Below are 18,305 nucleotides of genomic sequence, written 5' to 3' on the forward strand. Positions count from 1 at the left end.
TTGAATTGTTTATGTATTTAAATATGAAACAATACAAAGTCATCATCCAGTGAAGCCACTGCGGAAAGAGAAAAATATTCATTATACATATTTACATGTACATGAATTTATTTAACGTAATAAACACTTACCAGCCAGGACAACCGTGGAGAACCCAGGACCTGACGGAACTGTGTGAGTGGAGGTCATTGAGGTTTCCACAGAGACCACATAATTTGCCAGAGTACAAGAGAGGGACCTTCACTGTCACCATGGTAACGCCAATCTCCATCTCCAGTTCCGACTCCATCCCAGCATGTCTCCTCAGGGTCACTATGACCTCCGACTTGTCCTGGTTCACACCAGATGTCAGGGACTCCCCTGATGGCAAGAGGTAAGGGAGGGACACGGCGTGTCCATCCACCTGTGGAGTCAAACAGACAGTCAGAACAGTTTCAAAATAAGTTTGTCTGGCCATTGAAACCCTTTGAGTTATACCTTCACTGTGCCTTCCTGTATGGTTAGTGATGATCCATGCAGGAGGATTTGAAAGACGGTGACGAGCCTGCCATCACAGGGTCCATAGTAAGAGTTCAGGCTGAACCAGTCGGTGCTTTCCTCGTCACAGAGGGACATGAGACTGTAACACAACCGAGGTTCCAAGCTCAGCTGCTGCCCACTGAAAGTGGAGACTTGGAGGCTGCCTCTAAGCTCACAGACTTCAGGTCTGTCACGACAGGCCCAGGACCCATTCCTCAGAGCACACTGCTGCCCCGGACTGCAACCGGCATCCTCACACAACACCCCACCCAAAGGGTGGCACCAGCATCTCTGAGTGCAGTCCTCCGTGTACAACTGCTCATCCATCTAAGAAGAGGACAAACAAATTCTGCAGTTGCTGAAATATTCCATGCGAGCATTAAAAAAGGTAATAACAAATTCCCTTGAGAATATTCAAAGTATTTCCTGTCTGTATTGAGCTTGTATACGTACCTTGATATACATATCTTGATGAACGCACCCACACTGACTGTAAGGCACACACTCATTCCCATCAAACACATTTCCATTGTGGCACTCGCAGCCTTCTGAACAGCTGGCTGCGGGAGCACCAGGCTGGAGCAGAGCGGGGCACGAGTCGGAGCTGGAGTCGACACACGCCCTTGGGCTGCTGCGGTCAGGACACTGGAGTGCTAAAATGGTACAAAACACAAAAGATTTATGTTGGATAACATACACTTCATTTGAATGGGGATCTAAATGATTCACTTACAGCAAGGGGTGTTTTCCCTCCACGCTCCTACCGGTATTCCTTTTGCCCGGCAGGCTGCAGAATATGCTTCTAGTGCCAGACACGCGGCCGTGTGCCCTGCCCCCGCACAGACTGCCCTCATGCACATAAGTGTGTAAATTGTGCGATCCACGTCACTGCTCCAGCAATGATGGAATTCAATACTATTGATCAACATGATGTCACAGATCAAGGCGTCCGATGAGGACAGCCTGCACTCATTACACTCTCTCCCACAAGTGTCGGTGCAACGCTGCCCAGGAGCTGCTGCTGTCCAGCTGTGCAGGAGCTCGGCAAAGCTTTTGGCAAGGCGGCCGTTTCTCAGTTTCATGTCGTCATATCTGTCCCCGTTGAAGTTCCCACAGAGCCCCGAAGCCGTGGACTCGTATACCTGTGGTACAGTTAATCGGAGGTACTGGGTGGAGGACAAGTCGATTCCCACCCCGGATGGTGTGACGATAAGCAGTCTGCTGCCAACTTGGTACGCTTTAACTTCTCCGTTGTCAAAAGGCACTCTGCGGTCTTCTCCGTTCACCTGAAAGCACGGAGACCGGTTACTGCTGCAACATTTTTAGGAAGAGCATCTTTAAACACAAAATTAAAAAGATAGAAAACGTACTTGTATTTTCCACATAGTTTCAGGGTCAACGGACACTTCCATTGATGAACGAAATACTAGTCTACTGATTGTGAAAGTGCCATTTCCATCCTTTTTAAAGCTAAGTAGCAGCGTATGGTCCTGCATGGCTTTAGAGGATAATGCGGACACTACATAAGTGCAAGCTCCATGATGAGGCAGAACAACCCCATCAAGAGTGATGTAGCCGAAGCCAGCAAACACTTGACACACCCCGTACTGCGAGGTGAGGCCTCGCTTTCCTGAGCAGTTTTCCATGGGGCTGCAGGTCACTTCGCCTCTTCTGCAGTTGCACTTTTGGCAGCGTTCCTCAGAGTAGAAGTGGCCAGCGGGGCGATACTGTCCCTCGTGGATGCAGCCACAGTCAGAAACCAGCACACACTGGCCATCGCTCTGGACGTAGCCAGGGTCGCACTGGCAGCCCTCCTCACATCCCCCACTGCAGTTTGCTGGGGAGGAGAGTCCGAGGCACACGACAGGACATCGAGGTCCACAGAGATCATAGTGGCTATTCTTAGGGCATGACATACCTGGGGGGGGAGAGGACAAATATGTCTTATGTCAACTTAACAAAAATCACAAAACTTAATAAATGAACCACTGCTTCATAAAAATACACATCTTATTTATTCTACATAAAGAAGGAACATATTTTCATCCTAGAAGTTATTTTCCCCCCACACGTAGGTCCATCCAAAATATCTCCCGTGCTATTACTGACTTTCAGATTGTAAATGTCTGAGGGCATCACAATGCAAAGTGAGCACATTTCACACTTTGAGCCTTTGCACTAATAGGCATGGTATTGCTGTCCAGTCAAATCAGATAAATATTTGATTGTTGTGACATAATCTGCATAGTAAATTAGTTTTATACATGTAAACTTGGTTATAATACACTAGTCAACGCTGTTTCAAGCTTCTTCCGTCATCCCCATTCATATTAGTAGTGTTATGGATCATGGGCTATTATGGGTCCCCTCACACAAAATTTGCATGATTGCTGCCTTGTATAAAATGTTCATGAAAGCCTGAAGGTCAACCAGAAAGCTCTCAAGCACTTGCCAATTCCACAGCTTTAAAAGCCGGAAAGACGTATTAAATAAACATTAAGAGTCCGTGAGGGTGGACACCATGTTCAGCTGTGAGGTGTTAAAGGGAAATAAAAGCTAACCAATTAGCAACAACCACATACTCACCACAAAAGGTGTCACTCCTCCAATGCCTGACGGGCAGCTGAGCGGCTTGGCAGGCGGCAGCATAAGATGCAATGGAATTGCAGAGTGCCGAGTAGTGTCCGTTATAAGAGCAGGAATCTGTTACACAGCTGTGGAAGTAATGCTTGGGACTCAACACCAAGGCACAGTCTGCAAATGGCCCGAGCTCATTTATCAACACCCCACAAAAATCACTGCCTTCAAAAAGCTTCTGCGCCTCCACAGGACAGCGCTTAGGTCTGGAGGAACAGTTGGACCTGCAGGCCTCTGCTCCCAGAGACCTCCAGCTGTGGGCAAACTCCAGCCTATTCTGGGCAAGTTCGCCATTGGGCATCATCAGGTCGTCAAGCGAGTCGGCGTTGGCATTCCCACAGAGACCAGAGACAGCAGAGCCATAACCGCCGGGGAGGACGACCATTAGTGTGCCGGTGTTGTAGATTATCAGCTGTAATCCCACATCAGTGTGGATGATGATGGATGAAGGTGTGCGGTAGGCGTTTACATGGCCCGTCAGGTGAGAGTATGGCAAAGGCTTATACAGTCCATCAAACTGAGAAAGAAAAACAGGGCACATTCAAATTACGTAGTGGTTCATTTTGGAAAACTATAAATAACAAAAAGTACTCACCAAAACCTTCCCTGGCTCATCTTTTCTCACCGCCACCTCCAGACCATAGATGGAGAGTGTTAAATCAAGACTATAAAAAAGCCTTTTGTTGCAACTTGCATCAGAGATGGTGATATTGAATGGTGTTAGTGCAGTTATGTGGGCCTTTGTTTGAACCAAATAATACGCACAACTGTCTCTAAAGTCAAAATGATGCCCATCAAAGGTGGTAAAATGCAGCCCAGTAACAACGGTACAGTTGTGGGTGTTTTCAGGTTCACACACTCTCTTGTGCTGTAGCTGCCTGCAGACCATCCCTCCGGGGCACTGGGCTGGCCGGCAGTGGACCTCTCCAGAGGCCGGTCCACAGACACAGAGCTGACCACAGTCGTCCGGTATCCAGAAAGCCGAGTTGAGGTTGTGGTATTTGCCCTGGGAGTCGGTGCAGCCACACTCATGTGGCTGCACGCAGCCGACGTGACTCTTAATGAAACCAGGGTTACAGAAGCAGCCCTGCACACAGATCTTGTTACAGATGTGGGAAGTTGACTCACAGGTCGGAGGGCAGGCTGAGCCACAGGTCTTGAAGTGGCTGTTCGGTGGACAGTGCGCATCTGAAATTATTTATTGCCGTGTCATTTAGAGATTCAATCACAGTAGAAAATAACTGCACAATAACAACTACTCACCATCCGTCACTTCATTGCCATCACTGGCTTCTTCACAAACGATGGAATATGAATTTATTGCCCGGTCGAGAGGAAGTTTTGGCACACCATTATGCATGTGGTCCACCACACAACTATTATAGAAGGAGTCTGGATGGACTTTACGATGACAGTGGGCCAACGGACCCTTCTGATCCACGAGCACTGCACATGGTCTCCGGTCATCAGTCGCCTTAGACGCAGCATCTGCTTGCAACGTCGGCTCATCCAGTTTGCAGCCAGTACAACAGGTATGGTTCCCATCAAAGAGCCGGTAAACCTGAGCAAACTCCACACTGGTGTTAACGGGAGGGGAACCGGGCGCAGGTTCAGGATACTCATCTCGAGGATTGCCGTTAAAGTTGCCACACAGTCCGTGCACTTTGCCCTTGTAGTTTGGGTCCAGTGCAACAACAACAGTGGAGGCCCAATCGAAAACTACATGCAAACCAAAGTCAGTTGTCAGAAGAGCTTTGCCCTCGTTATAAGAGACCTGGATCTTACCCTGCAACAAACTAACAGGAATATCCGTCACCTGACCGTTAACCTGAAACATAAGGAGGAGACTCATTAGTGATGGAAGTAAAACCTGAGCAGCTCTGTCAATAACTGACGTTAACTTACATGTATGCGGCCGATTTCACTAGCGAGCTGGATGATGAAGTCGTAAGCCGTTACAGTGATCATCGCTGAGGAGGATGCAGCTTCAAGGTTCTTCTTGGACACACTAAAGGGAGTCAGGCCACACGCCGCCCCTTTGCTGGCTGTGAGCAGATACGTGCATGTACCCTCGAAGTCATAGTCCAGCCCATCAAAGGTGTGGTAGTGCTGGCCCCCCCAGGCCCAGCACAAACCCCGATGGCTCTCGCAGACCGGTAGACCATCGCTCAGATAACAGGTCTCCGTTTCCTCACATTTTCCCTCACAAGGATCTGGGTCTCGCTCCACTAAAAAGAAAAAGAGAAGTCATTGTAATTTAACTACATGAAAACTAATAAAGATAGTATCTAAAAATATGGTGCTTTAATTTAAATGCTCACCATCCTTGTGGCAACTCACGCTTCCATCTGAAACTATACAACTGTGCAGTGCAGGACATGAGTGTCGCTCGCAGACGAGAGGAGGCCCACAGGTGCAGTTAACAGTACAGTTTTGTAGCAGTTTGCTCTCAGAGGCCTGGAAAGAGAAGTAACACGAAAGGAGTCAATAAAACAATATTGGAATGTGCTTATTGAAGGAGTAATAATAAAAACAGAAGATTCTTAAAAAAAGATTGCAAGCATTGTCTGATTCAAATAAACGTGTAGGTTTAATTCGGACCTTAAACCTCCTCCCGTCCTGTACGCAGCCACACTGCTCCGCTGCTAAGCAGGCATGGCCGTCGTAAAGGTGTCCAGCATCACACCGGCAACCTTCCTCACAGTCTCTGGGGCACGGCACCGACCGGCTGATCTCAGGACACAGCGAGGAACAAGCATTGGCACACCGACTGTAGTGACTGAATTGAGGACACCGATAAGCTGTAAAATAAAACACATTTTATCAGTACGACATTTTACTGCAATAATTAGGCATTTTAATTATGTTCAATAAAAACATAATTCAACACTGTACAGAGACTTACCACAGCCCGTAGTATTCATCCAAAGGTCGACCATCGCCCCTGCCTCCTTACAGGCTGCATCATAGGCCCTCAGTGCGTCACACAGGGCCCGGCGTCGGCCCTTCGCAACACAAAGGCTTTCCATGCAGAGGGAGTAGTATTTCCGAGGGCACACTAAATGGTGACAAGAGGAGAATGGTCCCCCGGGATGGGTGAGGACGCCACAGTACTGGTCAGAGGTGTACTCGGGCATGGGGGTGCGGCAGAGTTGACAGGTGCTGTCACACGTGTCGCTGCAGGATGTTTCAGTATCAAACAACTTCCACGAGGACCCGACAATGTCGGGGTCAGAGATGGCGGTGCCGTTGGGCAGCTGCAGGTCGTCTGAGGGATCATCGTTGTAGTTCCCACAAAGTCCACAGATGGTCTGGCGGTAAATGTCGGGGATCTTGACCAGGATGTGGTTTTGTAGGTCTGATATGAGCTCAACTGACTGTGGCGTCTTGATGGTCATCTGCCCATTTTTCTCATGAACAGTAACGTTGTTTTGGGAGAACGGCAGGTTTTCGTAGACGCCGTTTACCTAGGTGAAATAATTCAAAAACAATCATTTTAAAAACATACCTTGCAGTATGTGTATACTGAAAAAAAAAAAAAAAAATTACAGTGCATGCTGGGAGATGAACTATCAATCATGTTGAAGGCTGTGAAATCATTACCTCAATTTTTCCAGGAAAAGTTGTTGACATCCTAAAATACAGTTTATTGACTTGCAGGTAGAGCTGCCTGCCCTCACTATGGTCGCCCTGTGCGGCGATGAAAAGAGGCTCCGCATCCGCTTTATGGAGGCACGTCTGCACCAGGGTGTAGTTACATGAACCGTGAAATTCAAATGCCTGTCCATCAAACGTGGTGTATTGGGATCCATCAACAGAGCAGCGTGCTACTTTGGGTTTGGGGCGGCAACCTTGAACACCCCTAATAAGCTTACACTCCTCATCCTCTCCACAGGAGACATTACGGCAAGTCGTGTGTCCCCCAGCGTGACATAAACAGCTTTGCTCACACGTAAACACCTCCTCTCCTGCCCTGAGGTATTCTCCACGGTGAAAGCAGCCACAGTTTTCGTCACGGACACAGACGCTGCCACTGTGAACTGAACCTGCGTCACAGAGGCAGTTCTCCCCAGTGTTCGGAGGCATCTCGACCGTGTCGTTGTGCCAGCCGAGGCAGAGGTGGACGGAGGCAGAACTCGTGTTGTAAGTGCTACCGGAGGGACAGGACGGGCCTGGAGAGACACAGAGACATCAGTCGCTTAGGACAGGAAGACAGGAAAATGCTGCCATGGTTTGGGTTGACCAGTGATGCATTAGTACCATCTAGTGGTCCAATAGCACCTGGGAGGTTATGGCCTCAATACCAATATGATTCACAGCTCACCATACTACATTTTACACCAACACTTTCAGTAGATACTTCAAGTGCATGTGTGACTTTTATGCACATACCCTCCATTCTCTTTCCCTCATGTTGCATGATCAATATCAAACAATCTAAACATGATGAAAATGCTGCACAGGCATCTGCAAATTCCATATTTCATTTGGCGTGCAATGATGCTGAACTCCAAACAGCACAGTTACAATTGTAGGAGGATATTAATTTAATTCACTGGCACAACAGAGCCGAGAGCACATTAACACTCACTGCAGAATCCAGGACTCCTCCAGGCATAAACCGTAGCCTTGTGGGAAAGGCAGACGGCGGTATACTCTGCCAGGGAGTGACACAGTGCAGGATTCAGACCTCCATGAAGACACAGGTCAGCGACGCAGCGCTTGTGAAAGCTGGAGGGGTCCACTTTGCCATGACAGTGTCGGAATGGTCCATTAACCTCCAGAATCTTCCCACAAGCCTCTGGGTCAGAGAAGCGGGCCAGACGCTCGGATGAACATTTTGGACAACTTCCTCCAAGACAGCCCTCCACACACCAAGGATTCTCCCCAACTCTCCAAGCTTTTGCAAAACGCTCTGGACTGAGATGCTCCTTTGGGCTATTTGCTACCAGGTCGTCTGCAGGATCAGCGTTGAAGTTGCCACACAGGCCACAAGTAGCGTTAACATATTTACTGGAGAGGCTAATCCTAACTATGCCCTCTTTGCTGAGACTCAATTCAAAGCCCATATCTGTGTTGATGTAAGTGTGCAGCTCTAAAGAGAAAACCAGTGCAGCATGGCTGAAGTAATAGGGCATGTTCCTCTTGACACCATCGACCTGTAGGGGGGGCCAGAATTGCATTTAAAAAAAAAAGGTCAGCACAGGGCAACACTTGTCAAAAGTAATCTTGCTTACATCTAGTTACATTATCAGATGATTTATTTATGAGCTATTGCAGTGTCAAAAATTACACTAGCAGAATAAATACAAACAGCAACAAGAGGATATTAGTACTCACCTCTATGTTCTTACTGTTTTTGCTGTTTAGCTCCAGCAGCACACCACTCACATTGACCAGGACATTGACTGCTGACTCTAGGTGGCCATCGGTCTGCACGTGAACCTGAATGACATCAAGGCCTCGTTTCTGTCCACACATGCCCACTAACTGGTACCGACAGGTGCCATGCAAATCATAATCATGCTGGTCAAAGGTGACTATGTGATGAGGAGTGTACATGCACGCCTGCTGGGGGTGCGGCACGCAACTTTTTACTCCATATTGGAGGCCGCAATATTCATCAGGGCCACAAGAATCAACGCGGCACTGCGCCTGGTGGGTGTCAGGTTCACATACACACCGTACAGTACAGTCCTCATCAGCCCAGAAAGTCTGGTTGCTGTGGTAACGGTTGCCATTGTGAGCGCAGCCACACTGGGACTTTGGCACACAGGTGTCACCATCCAGGACGAACCCTGGGTCACACTGGCAGGTCTCCACACAAGCCAGGGTGCAGGGTCTTGTATGGAATGGGTCCTCGCAGGTTGCAGGGCAGGCAGAGCCACAGGACTTATAATGGCTATTCAGCGGACAGGAAACGGCTGACGGGAGAGAATGAAAACAGTCATTTATGTGGTGGTTTGAAGGGACATTAAATAAAAACATTTAAAAAAAAACAGCTTACAGCAGAAGGTGCTATTCCTCCACTCTTCAATCTGGATCTGGGCCTGTTGACAGGCTGCAGTGTAGGCCTCCAGGATGGGGCAGAAGACCCTCTGTGTGTCGTTACTAGAGCACAGGTCAAACATGCTCACAGCTGCAGATATGCCGTTAACAACTTGCTGGCAGTGGTAGAACGGATTATGTGGTGACCAAATGTACTCGTGCATGGAGATCCATCGTCTGGCTACATCTTTCTTCAGTAGCTGCTCGATGGAACACCGTGGGCATGCGTCGCCACAATCTGCTGTGCACCGAGCGTCCTGATCGGGAACTCTCCAGCTCCAGCCAAAGGTGGTAGCGTCGACTGCCTCGCCCTGTGGGGTCCTAAGGTCATCTTCTCCGATGCCATTATTATTCCCACACATGCCACCGACTTGTGTTGTAGTAGAGAGGAGGATGGTGGCAATATGAGAGCAGTCATACTTAATCTGGATGCCCAGACTAGTATCCACAACAACAAACATGCCACTCCGATATATCTTGACAAGTCCAAGCTGTAGAGTCACAGGTAGTAGCCTTTTCTCACCATTTATCTGCAGAGAGAGCACAAACGTGTATAGAATGCATTTTTATGCAACGTTGTGGTGAAAACCTGTAGTTTCATGCATCTATATGAAGTGAAATAAAACTGACTGAAACAGGATAAAATGGTGATGAAACCGGTTTCCTTACTCAAACTTACCCAAGCATAGCCTTTTTCCCCTCTGTAGATTGTAATATTGTCTTTAGCCACTTTGACATGAAGCGCTTTAAGAGAGGAAGCCTCGTTAGAGGTCCTGTCTTTCTGTACGCCGACCCAAAACGTCCCATTCTCACTGGTGTCATTCGCCATACGGAGCAGCGTGTAGGTGCAGTTTCCTAGGAATTCATACACCTTTCCATCAAAAGTGTAGAAGTGGGCGCCTCCCAGTACCCAACACTGGCTTTGCAGACATTCGTGTTTTGAAGTTTCTCCAGTTTCACACATTTTAGAATCTGAAAATAAAAAATATGGCAAGAAAGTACCAGATCAATGGCAGTTTGTGCAGAAGACCGCCTTTATGAAACAACTTCTGTAGATATAGAATGCAAATGTGCTCGTTTTGAGTTTAAAGGGCAAGCATTCAATAGTCAGAAGTAAACACTGCCTTATTTGGAGGGAAAGACATGTAAACAAACATTATTTGTAATGCATCACATTTCAATTTCATGGCAAAGGCTTCTCTGGAGGACAAGAAAATAATAAGAGATGCATTACATCTTATGATTGACAAGCATTGCAATCATGCTCTAGCCCCCAGGCAAAGAGGGACAAAGGCGTGGGGGCTGAACCTCGTTTTAGGTAAAATTACAGGACACTGAGAAAGCACCCATATTCTATGCATGAGGTCGCAAAACAGCTCCGGCAGAAAAATAAAGTGCCATAATATTTGATAATGCAAGAAGAAGGTCTGTCTCGTGGTGCAGCTGAGTGACAGTTAGCCTGTGAGGGAAATGTCACCCAACCCAGCAGAACCAGCTGAGCCTACCTTTCCTTGCACAGCCCCAAGTATCGTTAAGGGTGCAGCTCTCCCCCTCGGGGCACGAGGCTGCCTCGCAGCACATGGTGGCATTGGCAGAGCAGTTACAGCGCTCGGAGCACCCCCCAGCCCACGAGATCTCACCGATCTGCAGAGAACATGAGTCACGGTTGGTGCATGTTACCCAACCATTCTTTAAAAAGAAACAGAGCAAACAAACAACCCAGGAAAACAAGGAGGCCTAGGATTGTGTGATTAGTCATGTATCACACTGGTGAGACAGGCACGTTTGGCTAAAGCATTAATGAGTCAAAGTGTTAACAGTGGAATAACTAGGGCATGTCGCTTGTTCATCTCAACTGTGACAACATGTTTATAACTGCACCTGCAGTCGGGTCACATGTACATTTGTCATAACATGCATGTGAAAGAATAGGTTCATCAAGTAAGCAAGGCTGCAATATTTAGATCATAACAATTTATACTTCCACTGGATTATGAAAAATCCTAAATAAATTGCCAGGATGAAGGGAAAATGTAAACGGTGGTTGGTATAAGCTAAATGCTGTATAGCTACTCACCTCATAGTAGTGCCCAAGGTAGAAGCAACCACATTTCTCAGCCTCGACGCAGCCATTTGTGCTCTGCATGTATCCAGGCTCACATTGGCATCCCTCATAACAGGCCCACGGGCAGGCGATATCGGATAAAATACCACAGGACTCGGGGCACGCACCGACACATATATTATAGTGAGAGTTTTCAGGGCATGAGAGCGCTGTGGGAGGGGGAGATGGAAAAAAAAAAAAAGTTCATAGTCCAGCTTGCCTTACATCAATCTGGCAACTTTACTCTATAGAGCTTGCCGGAGTTCTAATAGTACAAGAGGAGAACGTGTGCAGACCTGTATGATTTACATGCACTGGCACACCATAACAGAATGATAAAACACCACATCTACCCAAGAAGCAAGATAAATGATACTCACAGCACCGATCACCCCTCCATGCTTTGGCCTCAGCTCCTGCCTCCTGGCATGCAAACGTGTATTGTCTCAAACTACTGCAAAACAATTCTTCATTCCCGTTGGACAGACACAAGTCATTCACACAGCTCTGATAGAAGGGCTCAGGGTCTACAGCGGAGTGGCAGCCACTAAATGATCCTGCAGGAGCAAGCAGCATGCCACAGAGGTTATCGGAGGCAAATCTAGCTGCCATGGTAGCGTTGCATTCGGAACAGAGTTGACATTTTTCAGAACAGTTAGTTCCCGGTGGGGAAAGTGACCAGGAAGGTGCAGAGATGGAAACATCACTTGCGAGGCTGCCATTCAGGCCAAGTTTGTCATGCGTAGCAACAGCACTGACGTTTCCACACAGGCCACACATTTTTCCATGGGAGGCAGGGATCGCTATTTGTATCAGATCAGGCCCTCCATAAGTGACAACAACCCCCGTTTCTATAACAACGCGAGTCAGCAGGCCAGCATGCAGTATTGCGACGTGATCCAGCTGGACAGGAAGACCACTCAAAACACCGTCAACCTGGAAAACGCAAATGTTAAAGTTGCAAGCAAGGCACACTTTGTAAATGTGTGTAAATGTAAATGTGAATGTAAATGTGCAACCGCCTACCTTGACTTTTCCCACATGCTCCATCTCCAGAGACAGGTTCACTCCATGGACTCTGAGGTGCAGTTGTCCTCGCTGGATAGTAACAGCAGGATGAGACTCGTCCTCGTCACAATCCTGGGATAGAACGTAACGGCAGCCTCCCATGTTAAAGTCAAAGCTATGGCCATCGTAGCCCCTGAAGTGTCTTCCACCCATCACTGTACATTTGACAGGTGGTGAGGCCTGACACGCCCTCTGGCCGTCTTGGATGCCACACTTGGTTCCGACTGGACACGTGTGGTTGGTACATTGCAGTCTGCCGTGGCCCACGCAGACACAGTGCAGCCGACAGCGCTCGTCTGGGTAGAAGTTCTCATGGATTTCATAGTAAACGTCATTGTAAATGCAGCCACACTCAGAGTTTGGCACACACACACCGCCACTATGGAAAAACCCAGGTTTGCAGAAACAGCCCTCTTTGCATTTTGCTGCTTGAGGACTTGAGTTTTCTCCACACTCAGATGTGTGACTGGAGCACAGGCGGTATTCACTATGAGTCGGACAGGAGATCTCTGTAGGGGAGAGAGAGAAAAAAAAAAAAGTATCATTAAAATATTCATATTCTGTACACAAATATGACATTTCGCCATGGTTACTTACTACAAAAGTTGGGAGCCCTCCATTCAGCCACCATTACTCCCATTACTTGGCACACAGCAACATAGCTGGCCAGAATCTGACACAGACTCTGGTTACTGTAACAGAGGTCATGAACACATTTATGGTAGAAATCCTGTGGATCAACAGTATTGTGGCAGCTCTGGAACGCTCCCCCCTTATCCAGCAACATTAGACAGAAATCCTTTCCCTCATAAAGTGCCATATCTTGTGAATTGCACCCTGGTGTGTTTATTGGCACATCCACACAGTCATGCTCACTGCTGGTTTTCCAATATCTAACGGACTGAGCAATATCAGATTCATCATCGGGCATCAGATCATCTTCTGGATCGGCATTAAAGTTGCCACACAGGCCACAGAGATTACCAGAGTAGATCTGTGGCATTTCAACAGTCAGGACATCAGAGCTATAGGTTACGACGACGCCAAAGTCAGTCTCTATACACGTTGAGAGTCCGGTCATGTAGAACTTCACTTTTCCTCGGCTCAACGCAAACGGAAGTCGCATCAGGAGACCATTTACCTGAAACAAGTGGAATAATGTTAACAATGCAAGTGGAGAAAATGTCTACATGAACTGCAGAAAATAAATGAACCTACCATAATCCTGTTTCTCCAATCATTTGACATCTCAATGGAATAACCGGACACCAGCATTTTTATACGCCGGAAGGAAACATTTGTAGCGTCCTCCCTCTGGTTCTGGACCTCTACGCTGAAGCCTTTCCGGTCCCCCTCGGAGGGACAGTTGGAAGTGAGCAAGTAAGTACAATTGCCATACACGTCAAAGTTCTGCCCGTCAAAGGTGGTATAATGTGGGTCTCCTTTGGCAATGCACAGCCCAGGCCCGTCCACATGACAGCCCGGGGCTCCGTTCAGAACTTTGCACACTTTCCCTTCCTGGCAGTGAGACGCAGAACACACGACCTTCTTGGAGCTCGGCTGGCAGACACATTTCTCCTGGCAATGTTTGTCCATCCAGAAGGTCTCCATGGGACGATAGTAGGAACCTTGGTGAAGACAACCACACTTGCTATGTGGTACACATTTCCCACCACTCAGCAGGTATCCCCTGTTGCATTGGCATGATTCCACACAGGGCAGGGTGCAATTACTCCGGGCCGCGGGGTTACCGCAGGTGGCAGGGCAGGCTGAACCACAGAGCTCATAGTGGCTGTTCATAGGACAAACCATAGCTGGGAAAGAGCAAAATACTCTTAGCATTTCATTTCAGCAAAACCACATTATGATTTACTATAAAGACATCATTAAAACTCACGGCACTCCGAGATGGCTCTCCAGTTTTGGACTTTGGCCGAGAGCCTCTGGCAGGTGTTGGCGTAGGCCGTCAAGATCCTGCACGGGGACGAGGCGGCTTTGTTGACACACAGGTTGTTCACACAACTACGGAAGAATGGCGCAGGATCAATATACGGGTGGCAATTTGCAAAAGGGCCGCTGCTCGTCTGCAGCAGAGCGCACCCAACGCGTAGGGAGTCGCCTTTAATGCCATGAAATGATTTAGTCTGGCTTTGAGTGCACGCTGGACATGAGTCTTCACTGCAATCTTCAATACAGGAGCCCTCGTCACTGTCCACTACCCATGGGAGGGTAAAATCCACAGTCTCGGTTGCATTGGAGCCATTAGACACAACGGCGCCATCTGAGGAGCTGCGATTAGCATTTCCACACAAACCGCACACGCCTCCATACAGCTCCGGGCCCACTTCCACCTGGAGATGGTGCTTCCAGTCGTACTGCAGAGTCAGGCCAAAGGTTGTGTCCAAGACGACGCTGGAGCCACTTGGATAAAAGTTCAGGGAGCCATTTCCCAAGTTGAGGGGCAGGTTCCTCTTCTGTCCATTAATCTAAGAGTTCAAATGCAAGAAGAGACAATGTTAATGAACGGCTACATAAAAGTGGACCTTTCATAAGTGAGTTGAGTACACTCACCCTAACGCGATTTTTGTCTCCTTTAACTATGGAGATATTAAAGCCCTGGACGCTTATCTGCACCGTGTGGATGGTGGAGACGGTTGCACTGTTCAAATATGCCTGGGCTATATTAATCTGCAGTGGAACAGAAGCATTTGAGCCTGGACAGGTCGTCTGAGCCAAAGTGTAATTACAGCTTCCCTGTAGGACAAAATCTCTTCCATCAAATGTGCGGTAATTAGAGTCGCCCCATGCAGAGCATATCTTAGTTTTCAAAGAACAGAGTGGTCTTCCATCTTTGATAGAGCACTTCTGCTTTCGACCACAGTGCAGCTGTTCACACGAAGCTGCAGCTGAAACAGAAAGATAAGTCAAGTACGTGTCTACATGTTAACGTGCAAATGTAATGCAAAGTCATTCAAAGCAAAAAGAAAAAGCCTTCATACATACTTTTCTCACACAATGCTGGATTGAGTTTCCCGTTCATGGTGCTCAGATAATATCCCACATCCATGTCTGTGTGAAGAGAACTGGACGCTGCACTATCAGGCAGCAGAGTCAAGTTTGTCTTTCGGGACTTTAAATCTTCTGCGTGAGTTCGGTTTGCTGGCTGCTCGCTCACGTCACCCGAATCCGACACGGGTACGGCCCGGCAGATATCATCAACAGATGGCAGCACAGTGAGAGTTAAAGGGCGTTGGGCTTTGTCACGTCTGAAGTAAACGAGCTGAAGAGGACTGTCACTCGTGATGTGGGTTTTATTTGAAGTCACGACTGGGATGACCTTCATAAGGCCACCAACGAGAGAGACGTTGGTTCTCCCGGTGCTGGCGGTGACATCCAGGTCAGAGTTGACTGTAGCCATGGCCAACAGGAAACTGGAACTTGTTCCCGTGTTTACCAAGGGAGGGACGGTGTAATCAAAACTCCAGTGTGCGACTGATTTCAGTTCTGCAAATCCATGCACGCAAGCCCCGGCTGTGTGTTTGGAGCAGGTAAAACCAACCACCACGCCGACGGCTTCTTTGGAGATCAACTCTGAGCCGGAGAGGCTGGAGTTGCTCTGGAGGTAAACGCTCTGCAGCACCCCTATAGACAACATGAGGACGGTATCTCGGAGATGCAGGGTGCCTTCGAAGAGCACGTCCCCCGAGAGGATGATAGCCACCGACGCCCCCCGGTCTGAGCTGGTGATCACCATCTGGCTGACAGCAGTCTGGTTGGGGAAGTGAGGGGTGATGGGATAGTAGTGGGTCCCCCAGGAGGACACGTCACGAAGGAGGCTGTGGTCACAGGCGGTCCGGGTGCAGAACGAGGCGAGGACGGTCACGGGCTGTACAGCCTTCACTCTGAGGAGGGAGGAGGAGCGATCGCTGGTCATCCCTACAGATGCCGGCAGGTGGATTTTCTTCGACTGGTTGCCAAAGAGGAAGATGTTCTGCACGAAGCTGCTTTCCAGAACCTCCACAGTGACCAAGGTCGGGACACCAGCGGCTGAGATGGTTACTTGGTGGCTCACGTTTGCCGTTGGATCATTATGAGGGGGAAACATAATCAAATACGTCCTACCAGGACTGGCCATGGACTGACCTGCAGAGAAGAATATAAAATGTAGTTATTTTTATTTAATATCAACCATTTTAATAAGGCCTCCATATCCCAAACAGCAGGAAATATGCACATAAAGTGGAGATCAGTTACAAACAAAGACAGCCTACTGTGAGAGCTCATGATTGCATGACAGTGAAACAATGCACTTCCATTAAAATGATTACGTCTATTTACTGAGAGCAGAGAGCAAGTTTCCCCCGGTGTGCACAGAAAGTTTACTTTTGTCAGAGATAAGAGCGGCGGTGTCGGATTTCAACCAGATCAGCAGCCAATGAAGAGCACAGTTCCTAGTTCCTGACTGGTTACACCTGTATTAACGTCCGCGCTCACTCTGGCAGTTTCCATGATAACAAGGATCTTGGTTTGGGAGCAACATACCAGCAGAGACGACTGAACAACGGCCCATTTACAACGTGAGTTCTCTTTTTATTATTCAGAGTAGGAGGGTACTTGAACAAAACTATGTTCTCTTTTAGCAGGAGCTTCTTTTGTATGGGTTGTCAATGTGAAATAGTAAAAACTTAAATGAAACGAGAAAAAGGTGTGTGTTACTCATAGCAAAATCATTGCAACACAAAAAGGCAAATTGATCTTTGTTGTGTGTGTAGGATCTATTTTTTAACATAAAATGATGTTTTCTAAACTGAAGATCTGTCAAGACAACACTTTCTGACCACATTTCCCTTCAGCAGTGCATAAATCATATCTTAATCCCCACAGGCGTGCACCAGGCATCACTCAAAAGTACACAGGTACAAAGTAGACAGCGCAGCTGTTGAGACTTGTTGCAGGTGAGAGAGTAATAACCTGCCGCAGAGAAGGCACAGTCCAGTTATACTCGTTGTGTAAATGACCATTAGGTCGAGTTCGGCCCCTCCTGCCAACAACAGCCCGTAAACACACCACTCACCGAGGCCCAGGAGGAAAACCTGCAGCAGCAGCACCAACTGCATCACGGCAACGGAACCGGACAACGGCGCGTGACAGCTGCGACTATAACGGTTCGGTTTCCCCGACATATTCTAGGCTGGGGGCCAGGGGGGAGGAAGACGCCGACCGCGGTACTTTAACGAGCTGCACGCTGCCAGCAACGAGGGAGAGACGGCGCAGTGTTAGCGCACCTGTGCTCGCGCGTCCATCAAAACGAGCCCCAATTAGCGGCCTAATTGGGATGCGGCTGCCAGGTGACGCACATTAGCACTAACTGGTAGCTTGATACCGTATTAAATTCGCCGGTATGCTATTTATTTATGTATGTAGCCTATTTATTTATTTATTTATTTATTTATTTATTTATTTATTTATTTATTTATTTATTTATTTAGCATGTCGGTCCACTTCAAATAAATATAATCGCCAACCCAATCTACCTATCGCTGCATCAGGCCTCATCAGTGTCATTTCCCGGAGCTATAAACAGCACGGATAAGCAGTATCACAACCCCGTAGTTTTACAGGAAACCGTTGAGACAGCAGTTCTGACACCGAGGTATTTTCCGCAGAAGCGCGAACTTAAAGAACACCAAGAGGTGCCTGTGAATTCCCTTGTAGGAGAGAGATCGTTGCCCCGCGTTGGCCCCCACGCAGCAGCGAGCAGCCTTTCCTGTTAACGACTCGCTGACTCTCATCTTCTGTGTGACTGACTGGCTTGTGGTGAGTTTGCGTAAAAGGTCACGCAAGGTTAGGATGTACAAAACCTTAAATTGCACATTTGCAATACACCTGCCTCTCTGTTGGTTAAAGCTGGCAGCAATGTAATGCATAG

General features: G+C 48.0%; 2 protein-coding genes across 2 annotated transcripts in view; one reads left to right on the forward strand and one right to left on the reverse strand.

Annotated features, from left to right (window-relative positions):
• LOC311024847 (IgGFc-binding protein-like) lies at positions 1–17,559 on the reverse strand (the record flags this gene model as incomplete). Its single annotated transcript, XM_084027421.1, has 28 exons — positions 1–58; positions 132–403; positions 478–846; positions 973–1,172; positions 1,253–1,805; positions 1,890–2,437; positions 3,106–3,673; positions 3,752–4,344; positions 4,420–4,984; positions 5,062–5,384; positions 5,478–5,613; positions 5,758–5,957; positions 6,062–6,623; positions 6,760–7,328; positions 7,748–8,315; positions 8,497–9,080; positions 10,710–10,848; positions 11,282–11,478; positions 11,689–11,913; positions 12,562–12,885; positions 13,070–13,517; positions 13,595–14,190; positions 14,274–14,460; positions 14,596–14,862; positions 14,948–15,282; positions 15,380–16,519; positions 17,297–17,347; positions 17,451–17,559. The coding sequence occupies 28 exons, from the start codon at positions 17,557–17,559 to the stop codon at positions 43–45; spliced, it is 10,644 nt and encodes a 3,547-aa protein (XP_083883547.1). The 3' UTR covers positions 1–42.
• The window catches only part of LOC311024665 (uncharacterized protein), an 11,460-nt gene continuing 10,015 nt past the window's right edge, over positions 16,861–18,305 (forward strand). The window contains exon 1 of the mRNA XM_084027178.1: positions 16,861–16,953. The gene's annotated coding sequence lies outside the window, so the exon portion shown is untranslated. The remainder of the gene's footprint in view (positions 16,954–18,305) is intronic.

The sequence above is a fragment of the Eutrigla gurnardus genome (genome assembly GCF_963514095.1).
Source record: "Eutrigla gurnardus genome assembly, chromosome: 14".
Lineage (NCBI taxonomy): Eukaryota > Metazoa > Chordata > Actinopteri > Perciformes > Triglidae > Eutrigla > Eutrigla gurnardus.